Source organism: Ahaetulla prasina, chromosome 7 (assembly GCF_028640845.1).
Source record: "Ahaetulla prasina isolate Xishuangbanna chromosome 7, ASM2864084v1, whole genome shotgun sequence".
In the NCBI taxonomy this organism is placed as follows: Eukaryota; Metazoa; Chordata; class Lepidosauria; order Squamata; family Colubridae; genus Ahaetulla; species Ahaetulla prasina.
This window is the reverse complement of record NC_080545.1, coordinates 76,353,215-76,378,516: the sequence shown is the minus strand read 5'-3', so window position 1 is coordinate 76,378,516 and position 25,302 is coordinate 76,353,215. Positions and strand designations below refer to the sequence as shown.

General features: G+C 38.5%; 1 protein-coding gene across 5 annotated transcripts in view; it reads left to right on the top strand.

Moving 5' to 3' along the window:
* The window catches only part of TBXAS1 (thromboxane A synthase 1), a 342,148-nt gene that overhangs the window by 198,465 nt on the left and 118,381 nt on the right, over positions 1–25,302 (top strand). For all 5 annotated transcript variants that reach the window (XM_058189927.1, XM_058189926.1, XM_058189928.1 and 2 more), the window contains 2 exons: positions 22,603–22,691; positions 24,986–25,134. In XM_058189927.1, the coding sequence (XP_058045910.1) occupies positions 22,603–22,691; positions 24,986–25,134 (238 nt within the window). The remainder of the gene's footprint in view (positions 1–22,602; positions 22,692–24,985; positions 25,135–25,302) is intronic.

The following is a 25,302-nucleotide window of genomic DNA, read 5'->3' as shown; positions in this document are numbered from 1 at the left end:
AGATAGCCAACAGCAGACATTTTGTAGACAGCTTAGGAAAGTTGCTTTATTATAGACAAGAAAACAATATATGCAAAATGCATAAATCAGACTGCCTGCCTATCTCTTGCTCTCTCTTCCCTCCCTCCTATCCCCATTTAAATCCCAAAAGTTTTCCTGCTGTCTTTTGAAGACATTTCCCAGCCTTATGATAAGAGGGCACCTGCTCAGTGTTTGCACAACCATTCTGGCTGGCCCAAACCCAGCTTATTACTGCTTTGTCAACATCAGTCCCTACAATATTATATTTCTTCATCTGTTTCCCAACACAAATAGTGGAAAATAGTGCTGTCACTTTTCAGCATCTAATGCCAAAGGAGGTTTCAAAGTCTGCTAAAAAGAGGATTGGCTGCGGGTTACCCATCCTTAAATTAAAGCTTGTGCTGATAGACCTCATTTAGTTATCACAGTTTAACTTGGCCGTTAAACAAAATGGACGTTTAGAGAAATTGCAACTGTGCTTATGATCTTACTTTGGCTTTCTAAAAGAGGACTGCCTGAAGCTATTTCTCTAATTCCCTTCATTTGTATGTTTATTTATTGTTTTGATATAACTTGTTGCAATATATGCAGACATATTTCTAAGAATAACTTTCTGGCCCTACACATATAAAACAGTATTTACAAACAAATAAAATGAGAATGTTTCTAGCACGTGCCTATTTTTATCCAGTTCCTCACAAAAATGTTGATTTTTTACTTCGCCAACTATGTAGCATTATTGGGCTCTTCCAGGAAAGCAATAGATCTTGAGTTCCAGCTCAGATTAACACAAGAAATTGAAATGCAATATAACAATATAATCCCATTAACCTAATATTTATTTTACTCAAACCAACTGAAAATTTGGATCCCATTTTCTGCTAAGAGTGGGAATTCCCTAGATGACTGCTAAGGAATGGTAATTAATCTTTTATTGGTAACTTGGCCTTAACCATGGCCTGCCCTAGAAAAAGAACTCTTGCTGTCTTTTAAACAGATCATTTCAAAATTAATTTCTCTAGATTATATTGCACGTATAGAGAGGGCATCTGAAAATGTTTGGGGGTGTTAATTTCTCACTAGTCTAATAGCTGATTTCTCTATATACACTCATCAAGCATCTGGAGACTTAATTTATGGTGGGATAAACTTCCAGTTCATTAATATGTTTTCGTCATTGAAAATGAGGATAGCATCTCCATTGCTGAAAATTCATCTCCAAAGGGTATATGGAGGAGATCATTTTTCCCCCTCACAGTCATATTCTTGAAAAGGAAATATGTTTCTCACTCCATTGCCTGTTCCTTGGTTAGGAAATGAAATTGCTGGACAGAAGCCTATGTTATTTTGACATGCTGCTGTCGAACTCTACAGTAGCATCTAAATGTGTCTGGCTTCTTTAGTTCTATAGACAGCTGTTGCTTAGCAACACCAGCTGTCACCCCCTTATTATGGTAAATTCTAATTGGCCATAAGCCTGCCAAGGACCCCTGATTAATCAGAACTGACAATATCATTGGTAATGCACCTAGACAACTAGCTTACTCCCCGGTTTGATAGTGAATTTGACAGGATTTAAAGTAAGGGAAGCAATAAATGCAAATGTGGTCTCTATAATTTGGAGGGTGAGAAGCTGAAGAAGAGAGTTTTGTATTGCCTTGACAGAAATTAATCCCTCTTACTATGGGTCATTGGCACAAGACAAATCTTTGCCTCCATTCCTTCCCCTCCTTAAACCTAACAAAAGATAAAACCCCTGGTATGCGCAGAGCCAGACCCTGCTGGCAGGAGCCAGACACACTTTAGAAGGACAAATAGTTCCTGGATATTGTGTTTTGCAGGGATAGATGTCTCTGTTTACAGAGTTAATTATTTAAGTCAAGAGGAAAATTCACACTGTTGCATTTTAAGCGGCACGATGTGAAAGAAAGCAAAAAATGTCCAGTGAGGAAAAGGAGCAGGCGTTTCAGAGAGGACAGTTATAAACAATTGCACTTTTAAAAAACAACGACGTCATTTTAACCAGAAATAAGCCACAATTGGGTAAATTCATACAATATAAATCACAGGTTGCAAAATCTTAAAAGATTGCCGAGTATGTTATACTCAGCTTATATACCACCACCATCCATGCAGAGAAAGCAGTGAGAAGAAAACCATAACATTTGCATGAACTGCAAAATAAAGAGAAACGAGGGAGGCCAACACCATCAAATAGCCCACTGGGAATTAAAAGCATGCACAGAATAGAATAGAATAGAATAGAATAGAATAGAATAGAATAGAATAGAATAGAATAGAATAGAATTTATTGGCCAAGTGTGATTGGACACACAAGGAATTTGTTTTGGTGCATATGCTCTCAGTGTACATAAAAGAAAAAGAAAAAAATACCTTCATCAAGGTACAACATTTACAACACAAATGATGGTCATAGGGTACAATTTAACCCTTAATGATAGGAACAAAAAGTTACAGTCATACAGTCATAAGTGGAAAGAGATTGGTGATGGAAACGATGAGAAGATTAATAGTAGTGTAGATTTAGTAAATAGTTTGACAGTGTTGAGGGAATTATTTGTTTAGCAGTGATGGAGCCCCAGAATGCAAGAGTTTGTTGGGGCAAAGACCAAATAACAAAAGGGAATGCAAGGCAGTGCAATGCTTTATCTTAAAAGTAGATATGACAGATACCTGGAGCCAAGGTTTTTTTCAAAAATATATTTGAATTGATCTACAGGAGGAGAGGAGAGTGTTGTTATTCACCTGAACTTACAAATGGCAATAAAGAACAAAACAGAAACAAAGGGATAACAGGAGGCAGTTCGATTTCCATTTGCATTCCATTTTATTTGCATTCTATGTAAAACTTGAGGTTCAGAAGGAAAATATCCTGCATTTTAGTATTTAGCATTCTATTCCAACCAAAGAATATATGATTGTAGGCTTTTATCCCTGTAATGACCACATTCTGTTGTATCTCAATGTTGCCCACATTATGTTTTATGCTACAATCTCTTCCTTGCTGGCTGTCTTCATAGGTCTGGCCTGACACATTCATTATTTTCAAATGTGCCTTTTGGTTCATTGTTCCATCTGTGTGATGATTTTAATGTAGGCAAAATGCTGTGAACTCTTTAATGAGCACCCTGCCTCATGTAAAAAGTATATTTTCCAGTTATTTATGTAAAACATGATTTATTTTTTTTTGCCCTCCCCCCCCAAACCCCCCCCCCCAACCTATGGCTGGGTTCTCTAGATTTTCTCTAAAAATTTGTACAGGTCAACAATGACAAAGCCAGAGCAAGAGCCCACTGTAACAACGTTGTCAAAAAGGCATTAAGAGTTGTTAACCTAATCTTGCGTAGCTTCTTCTCTGGTACTATTGTACTGGTAACTAGAGCATATAAAGCATTTGCTAGACCAATTCTCTAATAAAGTTCATCTATCTGGAACCAGCACTGCTTATCGGACATTAATACAATTGAGTGAGTCCAGAGATATTTCACGAGAAGAATCCTCCACTCCTCTCCTTGCAACAGAATACCTTATGCCACCAGGCTTGAAATTTTGGGCTTAGACAATTTTGGGCTTAGAACTATGTCACCTTCTGCCTGACCTAAGCATAGTACACAAAATTATCTGCTACAATGTCCTACCTGTCAATGACTACTTCAGCTTCAACCACAATAATACACGAGCACACAATAGATACAAACTTAAGGTAAACCGCTCCAAACTCGATTGCAGAAAATACGACTTCAGCAACAGAGTGGTCAATGCCTGGAATGCACTACCTGACTCTGTGGTTTCATCCCCAAACCCTCATAACTTTAATCTTAGATTGTCTACTGTTGACCTCACCCCATGCCTAAGAGGTCTGTAAGGGGCACGCCAACATGCCTACCATCCCTTTACTAATGTCTCCATTTATTCGTATCCATTTCATGTATTCATAATCATGTTTATAGTTATATCTGTTATCTTATAAATGCTTCACAAAATAAATAAATAAAATAAAAATAAATGGTAATTTCATAATTACCCATAAATGGGTCCTTTGCAGACATAGATTTTCATTTATTTTTTAAGGAGTTTGAACTTAGTAGCACTAAAAAAAGTAAGCTTTATCTTGTTCTTACCCTGCCTTTCATAAAAAAGCTAAGCGCATGCTGTTACTAGGAAATACACAAAACATGCTTGTGGAATTTTACTTCATTTGCTGTTTGCTGAAAACAAGTACTGGCAGGAATCAAGCATGGAAAATTTCAACCTGAAGGGTTAAAGTTCAACATTATCATGGTGGGACCTAAAATAGTGGGTTATATCAAAAAGTTTAACAACCTTGCTAAGTTTATAAAAGAGGTGCCACTGTTTGTTTATTTAATTTGTGTACTGTTCTTCACAAAATATTACAGAGCAAAATAAAGATAGAAAACTCAAGGAACTATAAAATCCCATTTGTTCCAATCCAGTGAACACATCAACAGGTCTAAAGATGTATTTTGTGTAAACAACAAAACTGACTTCTGTGACACAATTGACCCAGGTCTATATATCTACTCCTTCACGGAAATGTGATTCTATCCAGAAGAAATAGTTCTTTCATTCAGTAACACCTGTAGGTCCCATTTCCCCCCCACCCCTAGTACATTTTAGTCTCTGGAACAATGTAATGAAGAGTCAGGATTGATGATACCTCATTACAAACTTTTGAATAAACTTCCTTACCAGCCTGATATTTAACAACACATTTAATTCCACTCAGTTTCTCATTTTTGATCTTTCAAGCTAAGTTTTTCCCAGGGTTTTATGGCTGAGGCTAGTTTATAATTCAGAGTCTTTGGGTTTCTAGGCCAGCATGTGAATCGCACCAAGTTGGCTGTCTGGTTAATTGAACTTGAGAATTTTTTTAGAGTTTGCACTGAAATTATCATGTATTTTGACACACATTTTTTCCAAACACACATTTTTGTTAGCAATATTCATAAATGCACAGTTTTTGCAAATTTTCACACTGAAATTATTTTGTATGTGTATGTGTATTCTCATCCTGAATGTTTGCATTTATGTACAGTTTGTGTTTGTGTGTGTGTGTGTACAGATATATAAGGTAAAGGTAAAGGTTCCCCTTGCACATACGTGCTAGTCGTTGCCGACTCTAGTGGTGCTCATCTCCATTTCAAAGCCGAAGAGCCAGCGCTGTCCGAAGACGTCTCCATGGTCATGTGGCCGGCATGACTAAACACCAAAGGCGCACGGAACGCTGTTACCTTCCCACCAAGGTGGTCCCTATTTTTTTTACTTACATTTTTAAGTGCTTTCGAAACTGCTAGGTTGGCAGAAGCTGGGACAAGTAACGGGAGCTCACCCCATTACATGGCAGCACTAGGGATTCGAACCGCTGAGCTGCCGACCTTTCGATTGACAAGCTCAATGTCCTAGCCCCTGAGCCACCGTGTCCCCTGTGTGTATGTATGTATATATATATATATACCGCAGCTGCAATATTAGCCATTTCAAACCCCTCCAATCCATTCATGCAGCAGACTGACACCCACTATGAAGATGTAGCACGACCACAAAGCCAAACAACAGCTATGCAGCTCACCAGCTCAAATCCCCCTGCAGCACAGACTAGACTGAGCACAACCAAGCCCCCACCAACACAGGACACACCCCCAGCAGTTAAAAGGAAGAAACAGCTGCGATCACACATTGCTCCCAGAAGCACGAAGCTGAAGCCTGAAGATGACGAATGAGACTTCGTCGAAACGTCGCCAAGACACTTCCAATTTTACACGGGAGAAAACCCGAACAACCAAAGACCTATATACAAACACCCGTGAAAACCTCAGAAAACAAATATATATATCCAGAACTGCCGCGATCAAAATTTAATCCCCAAATGCTTCCAATTGAAATTCCACTCCAACTCTGCAGCCACCAAACGCATCCTAAAAAGAACAGAATTGGCCTTAATCAGAAATGAACTTCACACAAAAAGATTCCTCCTAGATCAAATCAACAAAGATCTCCTCACACTTCACCTCAAACTCAGCAACAAGATGCACCCTGCACTTTGGGACAAATCCAAACAACTTGCCGTCTGGAGAGCCGAAACACAGACCACCCTCAAGACAGACACGCACACCAACAAACTCCGAAGACTACAAGAACCCCAGAAACAAACCCCTCCACCCTCACAGCAACACATGAAACAAACAGTGCATAACATCTCAGATAGGATCCTCACCAAAGCTGAAACCGATGTCCTTTCCAAAGGATTCAACTTTGCAGTCACTCCCAAATACATCCCACGAAAACATTATATGCGGAGTTGAAACCAGCCTGACCAAAATCAACCCGATGGCGCTAACAAAATCAGACTCGAAATCTCCAACATCCTCTGCACCAGCAAGCCACCCAAAAGCAACTTACCCAAAGAGGAACAGACAGCACTACTTAACCTGAAAAAAGATACCAGCATAATAATCCTACCAGCAGACAAGGGCAATGCCACGGTGGTTATGAACACATCTGACTACCAAACCAAATTAACCAACCTACTCCAAGACCCTGCATACAAGCCCCTAAACACAGACCCCACCACCTAGCTAGAAAAAACCACTAGATCCAAAATAAAAGCCTCCCCATCAGCGAAGAAATCCAACAAAGAATCATTCCCAGAGAAATCATCCAGATGCCCTAAGCTCTATGGCCTCCCAAGATACACAAAGAAGGAACCCCCACTCAGACCCATAGTCAGCTCCATAGGCTCACCTCTACAAAACCTAGCCAAATTTCTCGCCAAACAACTACAGCCCTATGCAGAATCCATCACCTCACACGTAAAAAACTCATTCCAGTTCATAGAGATCATAAAGAAACAAAACTTACAGCCCAGCGACCTACTCGTGAGCTTTGATGTCATATCCCTCTTCACCCAAGTGCCAATCAAAGAAGCCTTGACAGCTATCCAAAACAAATATAACCCCCCCAAGCACATCCTAGATCTGACCAACCACTGCCTATCCAACACATACTTCATCTATAATGGACAAAAATACAAACAAATAGAAGGAGCACCCATGGGATCACCCCTCTCACCTGTCATTGCCAACCTCTACATGGAACACTTTGAAACCCAAGCACTAGAAAAATCTGATCACAAACCCAAACTCTGGCTCAGATATGTAGACGACACCTTCATAATCTGGCCACACGGGAAAGAAAAACTTGACAACTTCCTCACACACCTCAATAGCCTACACCCCAAAATACAGTTCACCATGGAAACAGAAGTTAATAACCAACTTCCCTTCCTGGATGTCTTAGTCTACAGAAAACCCAATGGCTCCCTAGGACACACCATCTACCAGAAGAAAACACACACAAACCGCTATCTGCATGCACTCTCACACCACCACCCAGCACAGATCAACTCCGTAGCCAAGACACTCATCTCCAGAACAAAATGCTTAGCTGATGAACAACACCTAAAACCCGAACTAGACACTCTCACTAACGTACTAACATCCAATGGATTCCAAACAAATAAGATTACCAAACTAATCCAAAAAGAACCCCCCACTAAAATCCAAGACAGAGAACAAGAAAACGGCACAGCCCTCCTCCCATATATAAAAGGCACCACAGACAGAATCAGCAAGATCCTCCACAAACACAACATCAAGACAGCATTCTGCACAAACAGAAAAATATCCACCATCCTAAGAAACCCCAAAGACAAAATTGAGTTAGAAAATCAAGGGTATATGAAATCCCATGCACCGCCTGCCCCACCACATACATTGGACAAACCAACAGAAGAATAAGTGCACGCATTGAAGAACACAAGAACTCATTCAAAAGAGGAACCAACTTCTTCCCTGGTCCAACACTTTAAAGTCACAGGACATGATATTGACTTTAAAAGACCAGAACTATCGCCAAAACTGAACACTTTAACAACAGAATAATCAGAGAAGCCATTGAGATAGAAAACGCCCACAGCATGAACAAGCGAGATGACACCTCCGCCTACCAGCCATTTGGAAACCGCCCTTATTGACAAACGAGTCCCTAACACGAGGAATGACACCAGACCCACACTCACGAGGTCCACACAGGATGTCACCACCGCACATCCACCCAGAAAGCAGACCCAAACCCACACTGATCATGAAGCACGACCAAGGACCAGAAGCCAGACCGCAGCTGCAACATTAGCCATTTCAAACCCCTCAATCCATACATGCAGCAGACTGACACCCACTATGAAGATGTAGCACGACCACAAAGCCAAACAACAGCTATGCAGCTCACCAGCTCAAATCTCCCTGCAACACAGACTAAACTGAGCACAACCAAGCCCCCACCAACACAGGACACACCCCCAGCCAATCAGGGCACAAAAAACCCACCATCCAAACAGAGCACAACCAAGCTCCCACCCCATCAGTTCAAACCCCACTAGCAGTTAAAAGGAAGAAACAGCTGCGATCACATTGCTCCCAGAAGCACGAAGCTGAAGCCTGAAGATGACGAATGAGACTTCGTCGAAACGTCGCCAAGACACTTCCAATTTTACACGGGAGAAAACCCGAACAACCAAAGACCTATATATATATATATATATATATATATATATATATATGTATATATATATGATAAATTACAACAGAAAAAGTGTGCATAATAAACTACATTTCAGTTTCAGTATATTTTGTATACTCAGTATAATTTGAAATTTTGAAAATATTTAAATGTGAACAAATTAATTGATATACCTTAAAAACAAAAAAACCAAACATTTTAATATCACCCAAATTGGACAATGTCAGATTTGATGTGCCATTTTGTTCTTGGCACATTTGTAACAGTCCTCTTCTCTGTTACATTTAAAATTATTGATTTAGGATGCTTTCTGTAGGATAGCAAACAATTACCCTAATGTTTCAGGATTTAAAAATGAACCAAGAAATCTCTTTTGTGGAATATGTACAAACAGAGTTCTACAGTTATATATATATGTATATATATATATATATATATATATATATATGTATATATATATGATAAATTACAACAGAAAAAGTGTGCATAATAAACTACAATTCTGTTTCAGTATATTTTGTATACTCAGTATAACTTGAAATTTTGAAAATATTTAAATGTGAACAAATTATTGATTTAGGATGCTTTCTGTAGGATAGCAAACAATTACCCTAATGTTTCAGGATTTAAAAATGAACCAAGAAATCTCTTTTGTGGAATATGTACAGATACACACACACACACACACACACACTTAAAGAGTTATATGTACAAACAGAGTTCTACAGTTATATATATCTGTAGAATTCTGTTTGCCTGTACACATAATTCTTTAATTACATATAATTATGACTTCAGTCATCAGTAAACATATGAAAAGAGCAAAAATGAGTGAAAATTAGACTGTTGAAAACTGTAATTGACTCTGGGTGGATATGGACAATTCCTGTTCATTTAAAACAATGTTTCTCAAAGTTGCTGACTTCAGCTCCCAGATTTCTCCAAACAGCTATGTGGTGATATTTTATTTATTTATTTATTTGTTTGTTTGTTTGTTTGTTTGTTTGTTTGTCACAACAGTATATATAAGCATAAGCATGAAATTATACGAAATTGATACAATCAAAGGGAACACTAGGACACGAACGGTAGGCACGCTGCACGCCCCTTACAGACCTCTTAGGAATGGGGTGAGGTCAATAGTAGATAATTTTTGGTTAAAGCTTTGGGGATTTTGGGAAGAGACCACAGAGTCAGATAGTGCATTCCAGGCATTAACAACTCTGTTACTGAAGTCATATTTTCTGCAATCAAGATTGGAGCGGTTCACTTTAAGTTTAAATCTATTGTGTGCTCGTGTATTGTTGCGGTTGAAGCTGAAGTAGTCTTCAACAGGAAGGACATTGTAACAGATGATTCTATGGGTTAAACTCAGGTCATGTCGAAGGTGGCAGAGTTCTAAATTTTCTAAACCCAGGATTTCAAGTCTGGTGGCATAAGGTATTTTGTTGTAATCAGAGGAGTGGAGAACTCTTCTTGTAAAATATTTCTGGAGATGCTCAATTGTATTAATGTCCGAAATGAAGTGTGGGTTCCAGACAGGCGAGCTATATTCAAGAATTGGTCTAGCAAATAGTTTGTATGTTTTGGTTAGTAGTATAATCTTTCTGGAGAAGAAGTTACGCAAGATTAAGTTTAAAACTCTTAAAGCCTTTTTGGTGATGTAGTTGCAGTGGGCTTTGGTACTTAGATCATTTGATATGAAAACTCCAAGGTCTTTAACGGGGTGAGGGTCATCTACAAGGTAATGTCCATCAAGCTTGTATTTAGTGTTCTGATTCTTTTTTCCAATGTGTAAGACAGAGCATTTGCTGGTTGAGATTTGGAGTTGACAAATTTTTGAAAATTCCAATACAAAGTCAAGATCTTTTTGAAGGGTGGCCGTATTGTTGGTAGTGTTAAATAGTTTAACATCATCAGCGAAGAGAACACAATTACTTATAATATGGTCACAGTGGTCGTTAATGTATAATATGAAGAGTGTTGGTCCTAGAACGCTGCCTTGGGGAACACTGCTATTGACAGGAGCAGAATTTGATAGGGCACTGCCTATTTTGACCACTTGTTGTCTGTTTGACAGGAATGCTGTTATCCAGTTATGGAGGGGTCTGGAGATGCCGTAGGATTTTAGTTTTAGAAGAAGTTTGTCATGTACCACTGAGTCAAAAGCTTTACAAAAGTCAATGTAAATTGCATCTATTGCTTTGCCCTGATCAAGATTTGTAGTCCATATGTTTTTGCAGTGAAGAAGTTGTAAATTACAGGATAAATTTTTTCTGAAACCAAATTGTTTATTAGAGAGTAGGTTGTTTGTTTCCAGGCGAAGGGTAATGGATTGGTTGATGATTGATTCCATTACTTTGCAGGTGACGCAGCATAAAGAAATTGGTTTGTAATTTTCAACTAGGCTGGGGTCTTTTTTTTTGAAGATAGGGATGACCGTAGCTAGTGACCATAGTTTGGGAAGGGAGCTGGTCCGGAAAGATTTTTCAAAGATTATGCTTAGGGGTTCTGTTATAACAGTGGAAAGCTTTTTTAAGAAGTATGCACATAGACCATCAGGTCCAATAGATAGAGATGGTTTTAGTTTGCGTAGAGCCTTTTCAACATTATCTTCTGTGAAATCTATTTGTGTTAGGTCATTGTAATCATTGTTATGACTGGGGAATGTTGGGCATGAGCCATTGCTGTTAACAAAGACTGAGCCGAAGGATGTGTTAAAGAGGTTTGCTTTAACTGTTTCATCATTACATTCTTTACCGTTAGATTCTTTTAGGGTTGGGATGGATCTCGAGTCTTTAAGTTTGGTGTTCACAAAATTATAGAAAACCCGATTGGATTTTGTGCGCAGAAGGTCTTCTTTTTGTTTGATGTGGTAATTGGTGCATTCAATCTTTATTTGGTTGCATATATTTTTATAGCAGTTTTTGAAGTTGGCTCCATAGTCAGTTTTGTTTTTTCGCTAGAGGGATTTTTTTTGGGATTGGAGCTTTTTTATTGATATGGGTAATTTGTTTTTCCTGATTTTGGTGGTGGTTTTTGGTACGTATAGTTTAATGACTCTATTGACTTCAAGTAGGAAAACACTGTAGTGGTCTTCAGCAGTGATACAATTAGAGAATAGATTTTGCCAGTCAAGAGATGAGAGGTAGGTGTTTATAAGATCATAGTTGGCTTTTTTGAAATTGTAGTTTGGTATACCATTATTATGGAGATTATTGTAAGGGCCTATATTGATACAAAAGTCTATCATACTGTAGTCACTATTGGAAAAGGGTTCTTTTATTTGCAGTCCATAAATTGAGTTTGCGATGTTGTAGAAGATGAGGTCAAGGCAGTTGTTGAGTCTTGTATTGTTAGTTACTAGTTGATCAAGACCTACATTTGTAACAGTCCTCTTCTCTGTTACATTTAAAATTATTGATTTAGGATGCTTTCTGTAGGATAGCAAACAATTACCCTAATGTTTCAGGATTTAAAAATGAACCAAGAAATCTCTTTTGTGGAATATGTACAGATACACACACACACACACACACACTTAAAGAGTTATATGTACAAACAGAGTTCTACAGTTATATATATCTGTAGAATTCTGTTTGCCTGTACACATAATTCTTTAATTACATATAATTATGACTTCAGTCATCAGTAAACACATGAAAAGAGCAAAAATGAGTGAAAATTAGACTGTTGAAAACTGTAATTGACTCTGGGTGGATATGGACAATTCCGATTCATTTAAAACAATGTTTCTCAAAGTTGCTGACTTCAGCTCCCAGATTTCTCCAAACAGCTATGTGGTGATATTTTATTTATTTATTTGTTTGTTTGTTTGTTTGTTTGTTTGTTTGTCACAACAGTATATATAAGCATAAGCATGAAATTATACGAATTTGATACAATCAAAGGGAACACTAGGACACGAACGGTAGGCACGCTGCACGCCCCTTACAGACCTCTTAGGAATGGGGTGAGGTCAATAGTAGATAATTTTTGGTTAAAGCTTTGGGGATTTTGGGAAGAGACCACAGAGTCAGATAGTGCATTCCAGGCATTAACAACTCTGTTACTGAAGTCATATTTTCTGCAATCAAGATTGGAGCAGTTCACTTTAAGTTTAAATCTATTGTGTGCTCGTGTATTGTTGCGGTTGAAGCTGAAGTAGTCTTCAACAGGAAGGACATTGTAACAGATGATTCTATGGGTTAAACTCAGGTCATGTCAAAGGTGGCAGAGTTCTAAATTTTCTAAACCCAGGATTTCAAGTCTGGTGGCATAAGGTATTTTGTTGTAATCAGAGGAGTGGAGAACTCTTCTTGTAAAATATTTCTGGAGACGCTCAATTGTATTAATGTCCGAAATGAAGTGTGGGTTCCAGACAGGCGAACTATATTCAAGAATTGGTCTAGCAAATAGTTTGTATGCTTTGGTTAGTAGTGTAATCTTTCTGGAGAAGAAGCTACGCAAGATGAAGTTTAAAACACTTAAAGCCTTTTTGGCGATGTAGTTGCAGTGGGCTTTGTTACTTAGATCATTTGATATGAAAACTCCAAGGCCTTTAACGGGTGAGGGTCATCTACAAGGTAATGTCCATCAAGCTTGTATTTAGTGTTCTGATTCTTTTTTCCAATGTGTAAGACAGAGCATTTGCTGGTTGAGATTTGGAGTTGACAAATTTTTGACCATTCCGATACAAAATCAAGGTCTTTTTGAAGGGTGGCCGTATTGTTGGTAGTGTTAAATAGTTTAACATCATCAGCGAAGAGAACACAATTACTTATAATATGGTCACAGAGGTTGTTAATGTATAATATGAAGAGTGTTGGTCCTAGAACGCTGCCTTGGAGAACACTGCTATTGACAGGAGCAGGATTTGATAGGGCACTGCCTATTTTGACCACTTGTTGTCTGTTTGACAGGAACGCTGTTATCCAGTTATGGAGGGGTCTGGAGATGCCGTAGGATTTTAGTTTTAGAAGAAGTTTGTCATGTACCACTGAGTCAAAAGCTTTACAAAAGTCAATGTAAATTGCATCTATTGCTTTGCCCTGATCAAGATTTGTAGTCCATATGTTTTTGCAGTGAAGAAATTGTAAATTACAGGATAATTTTTTTCTGAAACCAAATTGTTTATTAGAGAGTAGGTTGTTTGTTTCCAGGCGGAGGGTAATGGATTGGTTGATGATTGATTCCATTACTTTGCAGGTGATGCAGCATAAAGAAATTGGTCTGTAATTTTCAACTAGGCTGGGGTCTTCTTTTTTGAAGATAGGGATGACCGTAGCTAGTGACCATAGTTTAGGAAGGGAGCTGGTCCTGAAAGATTTTTCAAAGATTATGTTTAGGGGTTCTGTTATAACAGTGGAAAGCTTTTTTAAGACGTATGCACATAGACCATCAGGTCCAATAGATAGAGATGGTTTTAGTTTGTGTAGAGCCTTTTCAACATTATCTTCTGTGAAATCTATTTGTGTTAGGTCATTGTAATCATTGTTATGACTGGGGAATGTTGGGTATGAGCCATTGCTGTTAACAAAGACTGAGCCGAAGGATGTGTTAAAGAGGTTTGCTTTAACTGTTTCATCATTACATTTTTTACCGTTAGATTCTTTTAGGGGTGGGATGGATCTCGAGTCTTTAAGTTTGGTGTTCACAAAATTATAGAAAGCCCGATTGGATTTTGTGCGCAGAAGGTCTTCTTTTTGTTTGATGTGGTAATTGGTGCATTCAATCTTTATTTGGTTGCATATATTTTTATAGCAGTTTTTGAAGTTGGCTCCATAGCCAGTTTTGTTTTTTCACTAGAGGGATTTTTTTTGGGATTGGAGCTTTTTTATTGATATGGGTAATTTGTTTTTCCTGATTTTCCTGATTTTGATGGTGGTTTTTGGTACGTATAGTTTAATGACTCTATTGACTTCAAGTAGGAAAACACTGTAATGGTCTTCAGCAGTGATACAATTAGAGAATAGATTTTGCCAGTCAAGAGATGAGAGGTCGGTGTTTATAAGATCATAGTTGGCTTTTTTGAAATTGTAGTTTGGTATACCATTATTATGGAGATTATTGTAAGGGCCTATATTGATACAAAAGTCTTCCCTGGACCCAGCTATTTTGGGTAATTATCGTCCAGTCTCAACCTTGCTTTGTGGCGAAGGTTGTAGAGAGTGTGGTGGCACGGCAGTTCCTCAGTACCTGGAGGAAGCTGTCTATCTAGACCCGTTCCAGTCCGGCTTCCGGCCGGGTATATACAGAGACAGCTTTGGTCGCGTTGGTGGATGACCTCTGGAGGGCCAGGGATAGGGGTTGCTCCTCTGCCCTGGTCCTGTTGGATCTCTCATCGGCTTTTGATACCATCGACCATGGTATCCTGCTGCGCCGGTTGGAGGGGTTGGGAGTGGGAGGCACCGTTTATCGGTGGTTCTCCTCCTACCTCTCCGACCGGTCGCAGACGGTGTTGACAGGGGGGCAGAGATCGGCCGCAAGGCACCTCACTTGTGGGGTGCCGCAGGGGTCGATTCTCTCGCCTCTCCTGTTCAACATCTACATGAAGCCGTTGGGCGAGGTCATCAGTGGCTTTGGGGTGAGTTATCATCTGTACGCTGATGATACTCAGCTGTACTTTTCCACCCCAGGCCACCCCAGCGAAGCTGTCGAAGTGCTGTCCCGTTGTTTGGAGGCCGTACGGGTCTGGATGGGGAGAAACAGACTCAGACTCAATCCATCCAAGACGGAGTGGCTGTGGATCCTGGCATCCCGGTACAGTCAGCTGCAAGCGCGGCTGACTGTTGAAGCAGTCACTGGCTAGCGGAAAGGTGCAACTTGGGCGTTCTCCTGGATGAGCGGCTGTCGTTTGAAGATCACTTGACGGCCGTCTCCAGGAGAGCTTTTACCAGGTTCGCCTGGTCCGCCAGTTGCGCCTTTCTTGACGGGATGCCTTATGCACGGTCACTCATGCTCTCGTCACTTCTCGACTGGATTATTGCAATGCTCTCTACATGGGGCTACCCTGAAGTGTACCGGAGACTTCAGTTAGTCAGAATGCAGCTGCGGGTGATTGAGGAGCACCACGTTGCTCCCGGGTAACACCACTCCTGCGCAGTCTGCACTGGCTACCTGTGGTCTTCGGGTGCGCTTCAAGGTTTTAGTTACCACCTTCAAAGCGCTCCATGGCTTAGGGCCGGGTACTTACGGGACCGCCTGCTGTTCCACATGCCTCCCACCGACCCGTGCGCTCTCACAGAGGGTCTTCTCAAGTGCCGTCCGCCAAGCAGTGTCGGCTGGCGGCCCCAGGGAAGGTCCTTCTCTGTGGGAGCACCTACCTCTGGAACGAACTTCCCCGGTTTCGCCAATTGCCTGACCTTGGACCTTTCGGGAACTGAAAACTTATTTATTTATACAAGCGGGACTGGCCTGATTTTTAAATTCTAAATTTTAAATTTTAAACTTTTAATGGTAATTTTGTTGGGTATTTTATATGGTCAATTGACGGTTTTAATTTGACCTTTTATTGAAGAAGCTTTTTAATTGTTATTTTAATATGTATATTAACTGTTTTAAATGAAGGCTGTACACCGCCCTGAGTCCTTCGGGAGAAGGGCGGTATAAAAGTTTAATTAATAAATAAAATAAATAAATAAATAAGAATAGATGATTGATTATATTGTACCAAACTACAGGAAGGCTTGATTTAGTGCTGCGGGATAGACTAGAAGAATGGAATATCCTATGTTTAAGAATCTCTTGTCAGGTTTGATAAATAATTTTGTTCCCCTATTCAGCTGACATCATCCAAAGTATATTGATTTTTTATTTTTCCTGACTGTACTCTTATCATTATCAATGTGTGGTTTAATGCATAGTTTTACCCACACACTCTATGGAAAATTGATTAAACAAAGGTGCAGAATCCTAAGTAATTGGAGCATATAGTTGATGAAGTTCTTCCTAGTTTATATTACAGAGTTAAATTAGTAATAACTTGATTAATAGGATAAAATCATTTGCAAAAAACCTCCAAGATATTTATTAATCTGCATAGCATTGCCTCACTTGAATTCCTGGAATTCCATGTAGCTCCCAGAAGTCTGGGATATAGTACTCAGGAATCTGTAAAATTGTTAGCAAATTGTAATGTTTAATGTGACAGAGAAGAAAAGTATTAAATAATTGAACACTATTACATGATTAAATATTTGACTGAAGTTTCACAAATTTATTTGTGCATAGATTGTGATTCTTGCCATCTATTTATTTATACTACCTGGTGGTGTTAATTTTTGATTTTATGTTGCTTGTTATATGTTTCATTATATCCCTATTTTAATTTTGTTTACTATAGGTATTTGAATAGAATTTATTGCAAGATGTATAAAAGAACAAAGCCATTATCTTCATTTTTTTAATCAGCTCACGACAGATGTAGGCAGAACCAGGCAAAATAGTGGGTGAGGGCAGGAAAACATTAACTCTTTAATATATCTTTATAAATAATGACAATCATCCTTCATATATTTTGCAATTTCCCTTTTGTATCACCATAAAAACACAATATGATGATAATCATTTGTCTTTATTGTCATATCTCAACTTTTCTAGGGTTACGTATGGCCCTAGCAATTCAGATTACCTACCTCTATTCTCAGATTACAATACTGACTTTTTAGAAGGCGCTTCAACTTGCTAAACTTGCATCAATAAAATTTATAGCTTGCCGTTTAAGACACTCCTTTTGCCTGATTTAAAAAGCAATATTGCTTTCATTTTATACATACATAATAAAATCACAGCCCTAACCTATATAGCTAGGTACTTTGAAGTGGTTTTCCAATCTCATCACAATTTAACAGTAATTTAAATAAAATTTTGCTGGAAATAGGCACGGTTTGAAAACTATGAAATCTGATGAAAATAACCCAGTGTCATAATTATAGGAACTTCTGTAAAGGCACATATGACATATAAAGTGCCAGGATGTGATTTTGGACATCTGGAGATTCTTGAATTTTTGTTTAATGAGCCTGTGTGAACTTCAGTGCCAAATAAACAGTGAATATATCTAAATGCCTGAGATTTTTCTACCCTAGCCGGGTTAGCACTACCTAGCAAAATCTAAAACAGGAAACACAAATTATACAGATAGATTTTGAGAATACCATTTTTGGATCATCCTCACCGGCTCAAGATTGATTCAGCTTTCCATCCTTCCGTGGTCAATAAAACGAGGACCCAGATTGTTGGGGCCAATATGCTGACTCTGTAAACTGCTTAGAGACAGCTATAAAACTGTTGTGAATCAGTATACAAGTACTATTGCTAATGTTTGGATAATTTAAATAGCAAGAATATTCTGTAAAGTTTGATATCTCAAAATATTTTAGTGCTTTTTAAAAAAAATCAAACTATTGTCTCCCATCTTGCTAACCAGTTTGGCTATAGTAGTTGCTAGGCTATCTATGCCAGATGAAGAAGACCGATGATGGAAACATTAAAAAAGGGTGCTTAAGAAAGATAACTACAGAAAGAAAGAAAGAAAACCAGAAAATTAGGTGCCTGCTGCTACAAATAGCAAAACTTTGCAAAGAACAAGAATTGGTCTGAGACCATCCGATAGAAGGCTGTAGTACAAGACAGAAGAAGAGTACAACGAATCACAATCTCCTTCCCTGTCTGTGCCTTTGATTCTGGTATCTTCATGGCAATAATTAAGCAGATGCTTAATTAGTTAAATTTAATTTATGATTTATCAAATAAGGAGAATATTGAATACTTCAGGGTTGTTTTTTTTAACGATTTCTTTCATGCTGAAGTTCAGCGTAACTCACTCTGGTATATCTACCAAGTATATAGACTCCAGTTCTTTGAATTCCCTAGCCTCCATGACTGCAGTATTGCTGAAAATTCTGGAGGTTGAAGGTGACATACATCAGATAACACTGTTGTGATAACAATACTCCTGAATCAGACTGAAGTCTATGTAGCACAGCATTCCATTCCTCACAGCGGACAACCAGATTCCCCAATAAAGGAAGGCATAACTTTCTGTTCCACTTGTGTCCTAGCAACTGTTAATTTAGAAGCATGGTGTGCCTGAACTTGGAGATAGCATATAATCATCTTGACATGCAGCCACAGATCGTCTTAACCTCCACGAATTGGTCTAAACCCTTTAAAAAATTGCACAACTTAGCTATTACCTCTTGTGACCACTAGCCCCGTTTTCTAATTTGTTCAGCTGTGTGAAGTCGACACCCAACATATATTTTTTTAAAATGTTAACTGTGGGTTAACAAAAGTTTGGAATGATTAAGGGAAATGTTTCCATCTTTCAAATGGCTAAGAATTTGAGCCATTTCAGCTAAGTGAAGATTTAATTTGCAGAGAGAACTACAAAAATGTAGGACTCCTTTAAGTACAAGTGTATCAAACCAGAATGCCAGTTTTGTTAAAACTGAACGCTACGAATTATTAAACAGGCTTCTGCATTCAGGAAATTAAAAAATGAAACTATAAATAATAATCATTCAGCACAATCCATTATATAATATTTGGCTAATGGCATGTAGAGCTAGCAAATAATCGCTTGGTATTTAGTAGTTAAATTCAGTAGGTTACAAGCTAACACAGAAATCAGAAGCACTCCACAGTCTTTAAGATAGCAGGTTCTTCAGTACCGTAATTGACAGTCAATGGGGAAATTAACACATTCACTTCTTGAGAAAGAGATGAAGAATTAATTCAAATAAAGGTGGTGAAACAGGACATTTTGAGGGAATGTCATTGAAAACGTGCACACCTATTCAGTTCCAGTTAGAAAAAAGAAATAAAGTTAAGTCAGTACAATACATGACAAGATTTCTCACCAAGAGAAGGAAATAAGGAATTCAAAGTAAGGTTAAAAGATATATGAGTCTCCTCTCCAAGCAAGCAACGTCAAGGCCTCTTGCCTCTACAAAGAAAGCAGGAAGTTTGAATCATTCATCTATAGATAGTCCTTGACTTATGACTGGTGGTTGGGAGTTACAATGGACTTCCTCCAATGTTCAGAACTTCTGACAGCTGCCTCCCTCACCAACTCACCCTCCTGCAGTTATGCCACATATCAGGCATTTGGTAACCAGTGCACATTTATGGCCATTTGCATGGTGACATGACCACAATTTTCAATGTTTTTGCCAAAAAAGTGTTTATGGCAGTTAACCATGCTTAACAAACAACTGCCACTAAAAGGTCATCAAATCGGATTGGTCAGATGATGACCTGCTTTATAACCATCGTGCTTTATGACCATAATGGGCAGGCTCTATTATGTCAGGAACTAACTGTATACTCGTGTTAAAGGGAAGCATTTTTGCATGGGCCCAGCCTAATTTGGGAGTGATGGCAGGGATGAAATCTAACAGGTTCTGGAGAACTGGTAGCGGAAATTTTGAGTAATTCGGAGAAGTAGTTATTTTGCAGTCCTTCCCCCAGGAGGGGTGGCAATGGAGATTTTGCAATAGCCTTCCCCTGCCACACCCACCAAGCCACGCCTACAGAACCTGTAGGGAAAATTTTTGGATTTCACCCCTGAGTGATGGAATCACTAGTCTGGAAAGGACCTTGGAAGTGTTCTTGTCCAACCCCCTGCCCAAGGCAGAAGTCTTTAGTAGAATAAAGTTAGAGAATATTATATTTCTACAAAAAAGCTAGAGGGGGAGGGATTAGGTGGGGAGGGACGATTGCTGTCTGAAGAAGGAGAAAAAGACTCACCCTTTCTGGAAGTGCTAGGTGGGCTTGATTTGAACAAGCTCTGATGGAAATGGGCTTAGCTTCTTTTGGATAAAGGAAAAATATTGCGAGAGAAGTGTTTTTTCTATAAGGATTTAGCTAATCAAAAAGAAAATCAAAATCATCCTACAGGCTTTTAGGAGATCAAGAGTAAGTTATTAAATAAAAAGAAGAAAAGGCAAATCTGGTTTTTATTTCTCCTATGTAGATTTAGACCAAGGTAAATGGATCTTTAGCACCATAGAACAGTGATGGACAGAATCTTTTAATTGTTGCATTGCCCTAACCAAAAGATTTTACTGAAGTGACCAGGTTTGGCAAAAGTCACGAAACATGATAAATGTGGAATACTGGATTTACAGATTATTCTAATGTCTTAAAATGAACCCATGTCGTTCACATTCAGCGTAAAGACAATAAGAGATCTTTTCTATGTATCTACATATACATAGATATATTTGTGTGTGCCCATGCAGGTGCAGATACAGACATACGTAAATATTAGCATTACTGTTTTGGCCTAAATAAATCAACTTCAATTGCACAAAAATTAATGTAGCAGGGAAGGAGAAATAGAGTTTGTGGTGATGGGGTGCTCACAAAACCGCATAGCTTGCTTGTGTTTTTTGCCTTCAGAAGTTGTAGGAACTTCATCACTGGAAGCTTTCAAGAAGACACTGGACTGCCATCTGTCAGAAATGGTGTAGGGTCTCCTGCCTGGGCGGGGGGAGGGTTGGACTAGATGGCCTACAAGATCCCTTCCAACTCTGTTGATCTATTAAATCTGTTAAAACAAAGTTTCTCTTGTGCCTATACCAAGCTGGAATGGTAAACATTTGCACAACCAATGTATTACGGTATGATGGGGTTAAGTGTAAAAGAAAAAAAAAATGCACCGAGTCTACACTCCAGGAAAGAAATATCTTTCACCAAAAAGTATCAGTAGCTATTTCCAGTTTGGTTAAAATATTATTGGTCAATGACTTGGTCAGCAGGATCCACTTGAATCTGCTTCTGGTTTCTAATTCTTCCTGTTTAAGTAGCATTTGCTTTATGAAAGGATATGGGCTTTTTTTATTTTTTTAAGGGCAAAGGGTTACTAAACCAAAAGACACCAGATAGGGGGTATTGGAAGGAGAGGGAAAAATACCATCCTAGCACAAACTGCATTACAAAAACAATGATTAATGAACAGAAGCAGAAGTTTAAAGGTCATAATTCTAGAATAGCTTTCCTGCTGGCAGGAACAAAGATTGTCAAAGAAGCTGATAGAGGTTGATAGGATCTTTAGGCTCCTTCCTTTGTTTACCGAAAAGATTCAATGGAAGGGATGTTTGTACAATTTTGGTCACGTAAGTGGTTTGGAAGGTCATCCTTGGGTCACATTAATATCATTTTATTCTCTAATGCTACTAGAAATTGCTGAGCAAAGAAGGTCACAGAGGGCATTCGGCTTTTCTGCTAGACTAGCGTCATCGCACAAGCCATCCAGAACCTGTCTGCTAGCCTCCTTTTAGTGCATAATTGGTGCCAGTTTTTTTGTACAGGTGCAGGCCAACTTTTGGTCTCATTTCTGGACCAAAATATTATGGTTGCACACATCTTGAGTCAAATTGGGGTGGATGAAATTCAGGTAGGAGGTGTAGAACAGCAAAAACAAAACTAAGCAGTGTGATGGCATTGATAGCCCTCTTGGTGTCATGCAGAAAGATCTCGTTCTCTTTTTGTCTTTACACTTGTCCTTAAAGCGGTCAACAAAAAACTTAAAATCTCTCTGATACTAAGAAAGCTGTTCAAAGATAATTACTTAAGAAGCTCCGGGGCTTTCTGCTAAGGAACCTCTACAGATAGCAACTTTACTTGTCCACTGCAACATCCCTGCTTCCAGCTCTTAGTAAAACCATGTTATCATTTTGTCATAAAAAGAATTCAATGCTTCTTTTGGTCAAGAATAACTGTCACAATTGTCTAGATAGAGCAGACTGTTGAGCCATTTCAGTAAGGGAGAAAGCATTTTAAAACATGAAATCTCATTTGTATAAATGTCATTCTTTACTTTCTTCCTTAAGAAAATAACTTCCTCCATCGATGAGAGGGTCTTGAGATACGTTTGCTCCAGCAATATATTATTAATGTATAAAAATACAATATGTTTTAAAAATTGGACCATATACCTGTGCTTCTTTATAGATAACTCCGCTAATTGATGAGGCATGTGATATCCTGCTGAATAACTTAAAAGTCTATGCAGATTCTGGTACTGCTTTTGACATTCAAAGGTATTTTAATAAATTATATTCTACAGGAGAATTTTATCATCATTGACTTGCCAAACTATGGCCTAAATATGGAATTGTTTTACAAATGTTTTAATTTTTCCTCTCCTTCTTCTGTAGTCCGTTGTCACTTTCAAAGGCAAGCATATATTTCTCCTATTGATTTGGTAATCATGATTTTTTTCAAAAACAGTAATTGTAACTAAAATGATGGGTACTTGGGTATCCTGTTTGTATTTTATTTGCCTGTTCACCGCCCTGAGTCCTTCGGGAGAAGGGCGGTATACAAATTAAAACATCATCATCATCATCATCATCATCATCATCATCATCATCATCATCATCATTATTATTATTATTATCCAAATCAAGGCTGTCTGTAAAGGAAAATTTTAAAAATTAGAAAGGAAATAAACCCAAACTCTAACTACATTTGCATGTCATGATAATCCATAGGATAGTGCCCAGAATCACTTCAATAGTGAGATGGGTGGCAAGTAAATTTAATTAAAAAAATAAGCCTAGATTAGTGATGGCTAACCTTTTCCGGATGGAGTGCCCAAAGCGCCCGCGTGCCCAAACCCCCCAAATGCAATGCGTGCTGGCCCTGCACATGCGCATGCCCCCCCCACATGCCCCCCATGCATGCGTGTGCGACCCTCCTGTATGTGCCCCACCCCTTGCATAGGCGTGCGCTAACCCCGCATGTGTCTTGACCCCCAAATGCGTGCACGACCCCCCCACATGCCCTGCCTAGTCACGCACACATGAGCCCCGCACATGCCCCACCCCCACGTGTGCGTGGCAGAGAACCGATGACCAGTTGGCCGGTGGGAGGCATGCGCACATATGCGGCAGAGCTGAACTGTGGGCTTGCGTACCCACAGAAAAGGTGCTGCATGCCACCTGTGGCACACGTGCAATAGGTTCACCATCAGGAGCCTAGATTATATAAACTCTCCTCTTTGCTAGCACAATTACAATTATGAGATCCAAACTACCTGTTTCCTGATATGATTAACTGCAGCTTAACATTATGATGACTCTGGACTATGGTGCGATGGAAGAAGGTGGATGGGTTATGTATTTATTTACAAAATATTGGCTCTACATGTTAGCACAAGGGTTCTAGTTCTTTCCTGCAGATTTATTATCCAAGAGACATGACACACAGAGAAAAAAGAATAGAGAAACAAGAGAGTGAAACTCATTCAGGCAAAGATTCTGAAAATTATAAAGTTCTTAATAGGACTAAATGGGACTTTTTTGTTTTGCTTTGCTGGTCTGTGACTGAAGTTAAATGACTGACTGACTGATTATTCCAAGGAACCAGTTTGAACAGAAAGAGTTTGAAGGTTGGACTAGAGAACCTCCAAATTCCCCTCCAACTCTATTATCCTATGTTGTTTTATGATAATTTGGAGTCATTAAGTCAATAAAAATGTCTGCTAAGTGGTAAAAAAGAACATTTCAGAGAGGCTGATTCAATATGATTTTTTTCTTGAGAATAAATGAGTAAAATCTATTTCTGGATAGTATATAGTGATTTTTTAAAAAAAGTTTTAAGAATTAAAGTACTATTTAAAATGGCAGATAAAAATGAAGCTACATTTATATTTTTTTAATTCATGTATTACTGATCAATAGCTCTTGAATACCACCTTAGTTGTTCTTTCTGCAGAAGAAAGGGACTTTAGCTACTTGTTGTTTATATATTTTTTAAAAAAATTAACGCAATTAATACTATTTTATTTTTTAAATGAAAATACGTTATAACATTCATTTCAGTACCTATATACTGAAAACACGTGTAAAATGTTTTCATTGCCATTGACATCTTACATAAGATTGATTCTGGAATTGTATTTGTGGTGTCATATTCATAAATGCAATTATCACTTGATCCGGGAAGCATCAAATGATGAATCAACTCTTTGAAAATTCTGTTTAGAGAAAGGAGGGAGGAACTGATTTCCAGCTGTTCATCATATTTCATTAGGATAATATGTGTGGTGCTGCATTTAGAACCGTACATAAGAAACTGTGGTTTTCCATTTTATGGTTTTAAAGTATTGTATAGGATTTTTTTTTCATAAAACAAGAATTATAAATACAGTTTGAAAATCATCATTAAAGAAGCTGCATATAGTCTGGCAAGTTGTTATAAATAACTCTTGATGCTATGATGTGAGTTTTAACACAGACACACACAGACCCCCAAAAATGCCTTGCGTCAAAAAATAAGATGTAATGAAAAAAACAACATGTTAACATCCAAGTTTTTGAATTTGTTGTAGGAATTATGGCTGCTTCATGTTGGATATTGTTGCAAGTGTAGCTTTTGGTACCCGTGTTAATTCTCAGAAGGCTCCTAATGACATTTTTGTTAAGTACACCAGAAGATTCTTTGAACCTTTAATAACTAAACCTCTTCTCATCCTTGCTGGCAAGTATATCTCACATTGGCGACTGCATCTGTTCCTCCACATTTAATCCAAATGGATGATCAAAACATTTGAGAAATATCAGAGGAAACTAAGAAAGTTTCAAAAGCTGGAAAAACTTCTCAGCTCTTCTGCTGTTAGCTATGATGCAACTTCCCGTCTATTTGCAT